The 10692-nt window shown below is 51.6% G+C and overlaps 1 protein-coding gene across 1 annotated transcript; it reads left to right on the forward strand.

Moving 5' to 3' along the window:
* Positions 1-437: 437 nt before the first annotated feature.
* ECRG4 (ECRG4 augurin precursor) lies at positions 438-10225 on the forward strand. Its single transcript, XM_005889977.3, has 4 exons — positions 438-1001; positions 5661-5708; positions 7627-7784; positions 9861-10225. The coding sequence occupies exons 1-4, from the start codon at positions 578-580 to the stop codon at positions 10017-10019; spliced, it is 789 nt and encodes a 262-aa protein (XP_005890039.2). The 5' UTR covers positions 438-577; the 3' UTR covers positions 10020-10225.
* Positions 10226-10692: the final 467 nt, after the last annotated feature.

Raw genomic sequence — 10692 nt, forward strand, 5'->3', positions numbered from 1 at the left:
GCGTCTCTTCCACACTGGCAGGCGGATTCTTTACCTGGTAAGCACAGGCTCAGGGTGCGAAGGTGTTAAAGGAGAAGTAGCCGCAGTGTAGATGGGCTTAGAGGGGTTAGTTCCCAGAAGACGCGCCGCCCGCGGGGTCCTCGTGTGTGCACAGGTCAGGGACAGGGGAGGCCGGCTCCAGCTCCCGTGGCCTCACGCGGGTGCCGGGTGCCCCTTTAGTGTGCGTGGATGGGGCACACGATGGAGACGTGTGAACACTTGCGGGGCTCATTCTCTCCTGATTACTGAAAGGCTCGTCTGTCGGAGTCTCTTGAGCGAGATGTTTTCCTGGAATGCAGCTCTGAGCCCAGAGCGTGGAGACTCAAACAGCACGAAGCACAGAGCTGCCAAAGGCATCTTTAGAGCTGCGACGCAAAGCCAGGACATTCCGAAGGCCTGAGCGGGAGGGAGGGAGCGGGCTGGGGGGACCAGGGCGCGCGGTGCGCAGGGGAGGGGACTGTGGTCGGGAGGGCCGGTAGCGGCGAGATCCCGAGGCCTGAGCGGGGACCCTCAGAGCACCCAGCCCTTCCCCCGCTGGATGCCGCGTCCCCTCCCGAGGCAGCCGAACCTCTCTTGCCCTTCGCCCGCGGTCTTTGGCGGCCCAGGCGCCCGCAGCCCCGCAGCCTTGGAGGAGCCGCGGCCGGAGAGAGGGGCGCGGAGACTTGGCACGGACGCTTGGCCCGCGGCCCGTCGGCACAGCGCCCGCCTGCCGGGTCCCGCCCCGGCCCGGACTCGGGGACCGCCCGCGCGTCCAGTACCCTTGAGCGCAGTTCTTCAGGGCGCAGTCCGCTGGCGCCGGGTCCTCCAGAACAAGCGCCTTCCTTATCCTTCCCGCGCAGTGGCCAAGGCGCGCTCATCTCTCTCCAGCGCATCCGCTGCAACCATGGCCACCTCCTCCGCGCGGCCCGCCTTCCTGGTCATGACCGCACTGGCGCTGCTGCTGCTGCTGTGCATGGGCCCAGGTAAGGAGGCAATTTCACGGCGCTAACGCCGAGAGGAGGGCGCGGAGACCAAGGCGTACATCCCGAGTCCTGGCAAGGGCCAAGAGTTGAAAGCGGTCTTGGGTTCTGCCCTTGGGCGGTGGGAAGTGGCAGAGTTCAGGGTCAAGGGCAGGGTTTCAGGTGTTCGCGGCAACCTTGGGAAAAGAGGCGGAGGAGCCTTGGACAGAACGCTAGAGGCAGGGCGCAGTGGGCGCTGTAGGCAGGTGGCACCCAGAACTCAGAGGAGTCAAAAGGCCTTCATCCCCAGGGTCCCTTCCAGGTGTTCCCTTTCTGGCGCCTCGGCTCAGTTAAGTTCCAGGCCTGCAAATCTGCGCGAGCAGGAGCAGGGCCTCACCTCCTCGCTGGGGAAAAGCTCTGAAAGGAGAAATTCTTTAACGTCTCTACTTCTTGGAGGCCCTCTTGAATGGGTTGGCAATCCCAGTTCTTTCCCTAGAAAATGCGCGGATTCACGCACAGGCTGCAGATGAAGTGGGTGGGATGTGGACTTCTGAACCCTGGGAGCCCACAGAACCCACCTTAGGGAGGTTTCACCTTGAGTGCTCACTTCCCTCTTGCCATCCTTTATGGCTCAGGAGTGACCTCCTGCAGGCAGGGGTGCCTTTGCGGGTGTGAGAGGTGGGGTGGTGACCCCAGGTCTACTGGGAAGATTCAAGGGCTGGAAGATGGGAGGGTGACCTGCTCAAGAACCTGAGACTGAAGTTTCTCACACCACAAAGCAGCCAAGCAAGGTGGGTGGAAAGGCAGGACCCCCTTGGTTGCTGAACGTCTGTGTTTTGGGTGGTCAGCACAAGTTGGGAACAGCAAACAGGCCAGAGGAGCAATGGGAGCCCTGGGGGGCATTAGCACAACAGAGGGGCTGGGGTGACTGCTTTTCTAATTTAGGACCACAAGGGAGGCCAGTCAATCACTCCCCATCACCTGATTTATCACCTCCCGCTTGTTCCTCCCATTTTAAGAACCACAACTGAATACAGCAAGTGGACATCAGCTAGAAACCCATTCTTTTCAGGATTTGTATTTTATTTCATTTATACCAAGATTGCAGTGATAGGAGTTGGTTAAAATATTATGGTCATTGAGCTGGAATGTGAAAGTTCTTATGACACCAAATAAAAATCTTTATGTAAAGTCCCCAAGGTGATTTTATGACACCCAAAAGCATTTAGTGGAGAAAGGACCGTTGCCCTTTCTTGATCAGTTTATCATGAGCTTCAAAGGGGGCATTTTAAAATTCCAAACCCGCTGGGAGATCGAATGCCAGGGAGCTAAACTTGATCAACTCAGGAGTGCGTATGAGCACAGCCTAAAAATGGTGACCAGTGATGTTGGGGTAGAAATCCATGATGCTACAAGACAAACCCCACAGCAGCTCATTCGTTCTTTATTCCTTTCTTCAAATAAAGTTAGCGTGGTGTCCACGTTCATGCATTGATATTTACAGTTCAGTGGGCAGTAATTGGCACCATGACATCATTGATATTTATCATTTTAAGACTTGTTCACCCTTTTCAATTGTGTAGCTGAATCTGATGAGGCTCACCTTTCTGGGTTAGTAGTGACACAGATTTGCTAGGAGAAATTGCAGCTTCAGCACAAATGCCACTCAGATGGTAAAGAATCTGCTTGCAATGCGGAAGAGCCAGGTTCAATCACTGGGTCAGGAAGATCCCCTGCAGGAGAGCATGGCAACCCGTTCTAACATTCTTGCCTGGAGAATTCCATAGACAGGAGCCTGGCAAGCTCCAGTCCAAGGGGACGCAAAGAGTCGGGCATGACTGAGCGACAAACACTTTTCACTTTTCCAATGTCTGTTTCAATTCATCAGTATTAAAGTGCTATTACAGAATACAGACAGAGAGGTGGTACTTAATTTGGCAGGCTACTCTGAGTCATTGGAGACTCACATATATTAAGATACTAAAATATGCTCAGATTCGTGCTCTGTCCATGTTGGCAAATGTAGATTCCTTCACTGGCTCTTGAGGTTGGGAGGGAAGCACAGACTGAAAGTGGTCCCACCCCTTGTAACTGAACCTCCTGTGCAGCAGCCTCCCCAGTGCTGACTCACAACTGATGCCCTGGATACCTCTAGTGACTCTGGATGGGAAGCTTCTCTGTTGATTTGCTCCAGCCGTGGGTGGCTGTCCGGTGCTGGCAGCCTGCTGCCCACCCATAGATTTATGGCCCAGTGGCATCTTAGAGCCATCTATCGCTCTGCTCCCAGAAGTTTCTTTCCTCTAGTTTAACATCTATGTGTGTGTTTGTGTGTGTGTGTGTTAGTCACTCAGTCATGTCCAACTTTCTACAGGGCTACAGCCTTGTAGCCCACCAGGCTCCTCTGTCCATGGGATTCTCCAGGCAAGAATACTGGGGTGGGTTGCCATGCCCTCCTCCAGGGGATCTTCCCAACCCAAGGATCGAACCTGGGTCTCCTGCATTGGCAGGCAGATTCTTTACCGTCTGAGCCACAAGGGAAGCCCCAGTTAAACATCTAAATTCCTTTAATTTGTTATCATACACACGCACAGGCCGTTTGTTCCTCTTGGACTTTTTCCTCTTTCTAAACCTTTTTCCTTTTGCCAGAACTCCTGTTTTCCTGTGACCATCTGAAGGTCACATGTTAGCACCTGAACCAAATAGTAAAAGAGGTGGGCTGATCAGAGACAAGCTGAAACACAGGCAGGACAAGTATTTCCTTTTTGCAAGACGCTCTTCTTTTATTTACACGGCCTAAAATTGTACCTGCTTTTTAAACAACTGCATCTCTGTAGACTGACTGGAAGTGTAGATGATAATTCTGAATTCAGACCACTGCCCACTTAGCCCACCGCCCAGAGACACCAGCCCTCCTCTGAAGACACGAGGGTGGCCCCACTGTGTTCTCCTCTTGCAGTGGGATCCCTAGAGTTCCCCCCAGACCTGGCTCCCTATTCTAAAGGCAGGTGGGAGGCACCCAAATTCAAACACCTGTGGGGGGCTTGAGAGGTAAAGTGCTGTTTACACACCCCGGGGTCTGCCAAGTGACCTGGGTCTGGAAACATTCAAATACTAAATCCGTAAACATGGGGCACCTAAGAAAACACACTTGCAGGTCACGTGTAGCGGTGAGCAGCCAATTTGTGACTTTTGCCTACAAATGTGTTTTTTTCCTCCCCAACTACATAATAAATTTTTTAAGCAGAGTTTCTTAGTCTTCTTTGGGCCCCACACACTTCTGAAAGTTTGGCTGGAGCTCTGGCTCCTATTCCCAGAAGACCACACCTTTGCAGTTGCAAATTGGTCCATAGTTGGGGAGGGCAGGACCTGCTGAAGGATGGATACCACCATCTCAGCATCTCCATCCTTGGGCCAGACTGTGGCTCATACACCTAAGGATGCTCTGCTCAGTCTTTACAAGGCTATGCTCTCTCCCAGAGCCTCTGGTTCCCCTTCCACAGGACAAGCCTCATTCCTGTAAGTAGCACTCAGAGACCAGAGGCTTCCACAGTCTTCAAACCAGCTCACAGGCCAGAGGGTACGTTTCATGAGATCAAACTCATCATTTCCTATTAAACAATTGGGCAGGTTATAAACACTTCTAGATCTGAATACAAACCACAGTAAATGGTACAAATGATGCCTGATTGTAAGACAGTGAGGGCAAGTAACGATACAGGGCTGAACTTTGAGAGCACTGAGGCACGTTCCTCGGCTTGTGGTAGAGAAAGCCCACTTCTGCCTTCATCTTCTCACGACTGCCATCTGTGTGGTGTCACCTCTTCTTGTAAGGACATCAGTAGTTGGATTTAGAGCCCAGCCTAAACCCAGCATCATGTTACCTCCGGACCCTTAACTCATTGCATCTGCAAAGACCTTATTTTCAAATAGCTTCCCACGCTGAGGTTCTGAGTGCTATGAATTTGGGGGGACACTATTCAGTAAAGTCTGCAGGCGGGTACGTATGACAGATAACTGCCTGAATATTATTTAATTTTTTTGAAGTTTTATACTAGCATATGGGCTTCCCAGGTGGCTCAATGCTAAAGTTTCAGCCTGCCAATGCAGGATTTGATCCAGGGTTCAATCCCTGGGTGAGAAAGATCTCCTGAAGGAAGAAATGGCAACTCCTCACTCCAGTATTCTTGCCTAGAGAATCGCATGGACAGAGGAGCCTGGTAGGCTACAGTCCATGGGGTCACAAAGAGTCGGACACGACTGAACAACTGAGCACGCATGTATACATAGCCAGTTAACAATGTTGTGATAGTTTCAGGTGAACAACAGAGGGACTCAGCCATGCATGCAATACACATGTATCTCTTCTCCGCCTAACTCCTGGTGACTGCCTGAATACTATGATAGAAGGGCTCAAAGGACAATGTTACTTTTCCTGGAGAACAGTTCAGATGGTCTCCAGTAGCTCAAAGTGTCCAGCTCAGCCATAATCCTTGTCACCAGTTTGAGCAACGGGCAGCCTGAATGGCCTTTTCTACATAACAGGAAATGCAGCAAGCATTGGATACCAAGTTGCCAAAGCAGGATAGAGGCATGAAGTGAGTTTTTTCCAATGTGGATTTTTGCATGTGAGAAATTTAAGGGTTCAGTACAATCCTGAAATGATTTCTGTCTTCATTCCTTTAGGCGGCATAAGTGGAAACAAACTCAAGTTGCTGCTTCGGAAACGAGAAGGTAAATACAGCCTACATGGATAAGGGGGCATTCTTCAGCGGGTTGCAGGGAAATGGGGATGTTGATGTGTTCACTGGAGGCTTGTGTTTGGAAAATGAAAAGTGTTTACTTCTTAAAAGGTTAGCAGATAGAAGGGGTGGTTCTGTGGGGATGTGGTGCGGTATTTCATCAGATAAATATTATTGCCAGTTAATGCTTCTCTGAAAGCTGTCAGTGTAGATTCAGAAATAAAAGGAACAGAGCGGCAGTGTTCAGGGAAGGCTGTTTTAGAACCCTGGTGCCCTTTAGAGCACATGCCTGAGTCTGGAGCACACACTGCCTTAGTCCTGGGGTAGCGCAGAGTGGGCTTGTGGGCGTCCTCTGTATCCAGGTGGCCCTTGGGAAAGGGTTAACCAGAAAGATTTGTGTTGCTGACACCTGTTGTGAAGAACATGCCTCAGGGAGTGGTGGTAGCACATGAACAGTCTGGGAGCCATGCAGGTGAGTCCTGGCCCCTGCAGCGGGTTCCGTCACCCTGTGGTCCTGTCAACACCATTCTCCCTCAGAACATGTGTCTTCACCTGGAAAACAGGAAGTTATCTGTCCCTTAGAGTGAAGACTAAATTTCTGAGGTGAACTTTTAGCCACTTATTCTTTTCCCTGAGTTAATGGGGCTCCAGGAGGTTGAATTTGAAGTCTGTTCCCCGCTGTGGGGCCCCGGTGCTTATGCAGCTACTTCCCAGGGGGTCTGCAGTGACCCCTCCACCTGACACACACCTGCTGAGCACATGTGGCTCCTCTCGGTATGGAGAGGGACTCCCAGCATCTCCCCAGCTCTTCCAGCCGCTTCTGAGGCCTTCGTCCACCCCTGACCTCCCAGGCCCCTCAGACGGCCCCTTCCCTGGGCTGAGCAGCCATCTCCCAGGGATACCAGGGCTGATGGGAGTTCTGGCAGGGCCACCTGTGCAAGGGATACCAGAGAGAAAGTGACGGAGAAAATCAGGACTCCTCTGTGTATACCTTCAGCGTTTATCCAGCTCAAGCCAAGAAACATATACTGAGCACCTACTATGTGTGAAACAGTGTGACAGGCCCAGAGGGAAATGCCCAGACGAGCAGGTGGAGAGAATACAAACGTGCTGGTATTTACCCACGTGAGCAAGGACACAAGCGCACTTGACTTCCTTTTCCTGTGCAGCCTCCATGCCAACCTCAAGGCAAAGACCATCCATCCAGCGTCACAGATGAGGGAACAGGGGCTCAGAGGCAGTCAGCAGGGCCAGCCCAGGACCCAGAGCTTCCCTGAGTGTATCTGCAGGAGTGGGGCCCTTTCAGCACTGAGCCCATGAGAGAAGGCATTCAGGGAAGCCGTGGGAAAGGTAGGGTCACCCCATTAAGAGGCAGTCCAATCATCAGTGGTCACACAGTGGGACCCCAAGTGGCACCGCTTGTCCCCACAGCCCCTGCTGGACTTGCCTGGCTGGCCGGCCCAGGGCCCCTTGTTCCAGCTCTCTCTCCCCTGGACTCCTAAGCAGCCCCAGAGGGCTCTTGTTTACTTGGATAGTGAACACCCACCAGGCAGCACTGGATACACTGTGGTTTCCTGACAGCAGAGCCCACAAGGAAGCACCAGCCCCTGTCCAGGGCTGGACCTGGGTCTGGGTGTGGCCAGGGGCTGCAGAGGAGGAGCTGAATTCGGTTCTTGCCCCAACCCCAGGCCTGTGATATGGCAGTGCCCAGAGGGCAGGGCTGGCTACCCCAGAGCCCAGGGTGGGACCTAGTGAGGGAGCCCCCACTGTACCCGTGTCCTGCAGGAAGGATATGCCAGACAGAGCATCTCCTGCCAGGCAGGGTGGGAGGGGATGTGGAAGAGCAATTCACCCCAGTGAGGAAAGAAATCATCTTTGTACTTGGTGGTGGGGGGTACCCCTTGTTTCAGCCCCTGCTCCCACTACGACCCCGGTGGCTGTCCAGGAGAGCAGAGCCAAGGAGTTCCTGAGCAGCCTTAGGAGGCCCAAGCGGCAGCTGTGGGACCGCTCGAGGCCAGAGGTGCAGCAATGGTACCAGCACTTCCTGTACCTGGGCTTCGATGAGGCGGTGGGTGTCCTGGCTCCCTCGGCAGGAGGGGTGGGCCTGGGAGAGTGGGGGCTGGTGCAGACACCTGGCTTCCCCTGGTGGGGATGAGGGTTGAGGGGGTAGAGGCCTGGATCCTGTGGGGGTAGGTGGGACAGAGGGCTGGCTTCCTACAGGACAGAGTGGAGGTGAGGGGCAGAAGCCTGGGTCTTCCTGAGGGAATGGGGGTTGGGGGACAGAGGCCTGGATTCCCATGAGGGTTGAGGGTGGAGGGGGGGAAAGGAGGCTGGCTTTCTACAGGGCAGGGTTGGGGGGCAGAGGCTGGGCTCTGCCTGGGGGGATGAGGGTTGGGTGGGGGCGGGGGAGAGGCGTGGATTCCCACCAGATGGTGGGAGGGCATGCAGGGAAACGGGCAGAGAATGAAGTTCTGTTATTTGCCCTGAAGTCAAAGCCAGAGCTGCCAGGCACTGGACTACGTGACCGTCAGGTATACGGTGTTGGTTGGAATTTTCCACCCCGCTGTGCCCAATGGGATCCCTCCCATCAGGGTTTCGTAGCAGAATTCCAGAGACTTCCCTGCCCGGAGAGGCTGGGACTTAGATTCAGGGAGAGTCTGATTTTCCTAGGAACCCTCTGACCATATCTGTATGGTTTTATCTGAGTGTGAGTAAATGTGAGGATCCAGTAAGGTTCTAACATGCATAGATGGGACTAGAAGGACATGCACCCAGACACCAGTAGGGATTGGGAGTGGAAATAGCCCCTTTCTCTTTGTCTCCCTCCCACCGTGCTTTTGTAAAATGTGAGTCTGCATTATTTCTGTATTTATAAAATATTTTTTAAGTTTTTTGAAAAAAAGTTATTTTAAGGCAAAACCTTAAACAAGATTATAAAATTAGGAAAACCAAAGAATGAGGCTACTACCCTATGTGACAAACTGCAGTATTGTGAGTCAAGCAAGCCATCTTCTTTTGAAAGCAGAGACTGGTGGGGGTGGTAAGGGTGGTGGAGGTCGCAGCCCCAGGCCAAGCAGATGAAGAAGGTGGAATTGTGCCCATGTAGTCAGTGTTTGTGGCCTGAGTTGGTGCACCAGATCTGTTTGAGCATCACTACAGTTGTGAGAGAGTCACCACCAGACACTCCCTGAGGCTGCAGTATGATTCTGTTCACCACCATTTACTAAGCCCTGTGCAGCAGCCCAGGCAGGACTGGGGGTCAGCGTCTGCCACACTAGACTCCTAGTGCTGGGGGCAGGCCCAGTTGTTACTGCATTGGGCAGATGTCCGCTTTCTTTACCAAAAAAGAGAAGAATGCTGAAGTCTGGGGTATATTCAGAACTCGCAGGTAGGGGTTCAGGGGAAGGGGTGTATATGCCTTTGGGGACTAGGCTTTCAGCAGTGCTCTCCTGCTGGTTAGAACTGACCTCTGGCCCAGGGATGCTGTAGGCAGGAGTAATTATTTTTTTAAGTACTATTTATTAGTTTTTATTGAAGTACAGTTGAAAAGTACTCTCTTATTGAAGTACGCTTGAAAGTCCCTTGAACTGCAAGGGGATCAAACCAGTCAATCCTAAAGGAAATTAACCTAGAATATTCACTGGAAGGACTGATGCTGAAGCTGAAGCTCCAGTACTTTGGCCACCTGATGACTCACTAGAAAAGACCCTGATGCTGGGAAAGATTGAGAGCAGGAGAAGGGGGAAACAGAGGATGAGATGGTTAGACAGTATCACTGACTCAATGGACACGACTTTGAACAAGCTCTAGGAGATAGTGAAGGTCAGGAAAAGCCTGGTGTGCTGCAGTTCACGGGGTCACAAGGAGTTGGACATGACTTAGTGACTGAACAACAGTTGATTGTTGTTAATGTTAGTTTCAGATACACACGCACATATATATATGTTTTCGGGTTCTTTTCCCTTATAGTTACCACAGGATATTGAATATAGTTCCTCCTTGTGCTGTACAGTAGGACCTTGTTGCAGGAGTTTCTATTAGGGGTCATTCATTGTTAAAGAAAAACACCAGAGAAACACCACCAGTAAAATGTGCTCTGGGAAGTGGTGTCTTTAATCCCATCCTTTCTCACCCTCTTCTCCAGAAATTTGAGGATGACATCAGCTATTGGCTGAATAGAAATCGGAATGGGCACGACTACTACGATTACTACCAGCGCCACTATGATGAGGATGCGGCCATTGGCCCCCGGAGTGCCCACAGCTTCCGGCACGGAGCCAGCGTGAACTATGACGACTACTGACCACCCCTTCGGGCAGGTTCAGGCCGTGGGCTCCGCACAGCTCTTGGGCTGTGTCTGCCATGTCTAGTCTTGGCCCATCTTCCCTACTCGCTTTCTATGGCCAGAAAGGAAGCATTAACACAGAGAATATAAAGGCCTTTCAAGAGTCCATGCAAGTTCCTAACACTGCATTCCATTTAAAACTATAAATAAAAGCATTTTGTTTAAAAGTCTGAGTTTGAAAGTTTGAATGAAACTTAAGCTGGCGAGAGTTTTCCTTCCCTGGATGTTTCTCAACCTCTCAGAGGCACCAAGTGTGACCCCCTCCAAGAGTCCCTACCATCCCAAGCCATGGGACGGAGCAGGGGTCTTCAGTGTGTTAGAATTCAGTCCACACTAAATGCAAACAAACAAGCAAAACCCAGCAAGAAAATTTATTGGAAATCATTTAAGATCACAGAACACAGTTTGGAGGATCTAATCATTGATGTGGTTTTGCAAGTTTGATTGCTCTTCCATGGCCTGAGCCAGAACCGGACCTATTTAATATTATTAGGCAGGAAAAATGGGTAATATAAAAACCACTAAAGTTCGGTTGACTTCAGAGCTTCACTTACCTTAAGAAATTGAACCTTGTCTAATGAATCCAAGATTTAAGAATATACTTTGCATCGTGTTTAAGCAACCTGAGTGA

This window comes from Bos mutus, chromosome 11 (assembly GCF_027580195.1).
Source record: "Bos mutus isolate GX-2022 chromosome 11, NWIPB_WYAK_1.1, whole genome shotgun sequence".
Taxonomy (NCBI): Eukaryota; Metazoa; Chordata; class Mammalia; order Artiodactyla; family Bovidae; genus Bos; species Bos mutus.

Excerpts from the sequence above, each read along its gene's own strand:
- ECRG4 (XM_005889977.3), top strand. The coding sequence starts at position 578 with ATGCCGCGTCCCCTCCCGAGGCAGCCGAACCTCTCTTGCCCTTCGCCC. Across the intron at positions 5,709-7,626 it reads GCTGCTTCGGAAACGAGAAG|CCCCTGCTCCCACTACGACC; the intron begins GTAAATACAGCC and ends CCCTTGTTTCAG. Across the intron at positions 7,785-9,860 it reads ACCTGGGCTTCGATGAGGCG|AAATTTGAGGATGACATCAG; the intron begins GTGGGTGTCCTG and ends CCTCTTCTCCAG.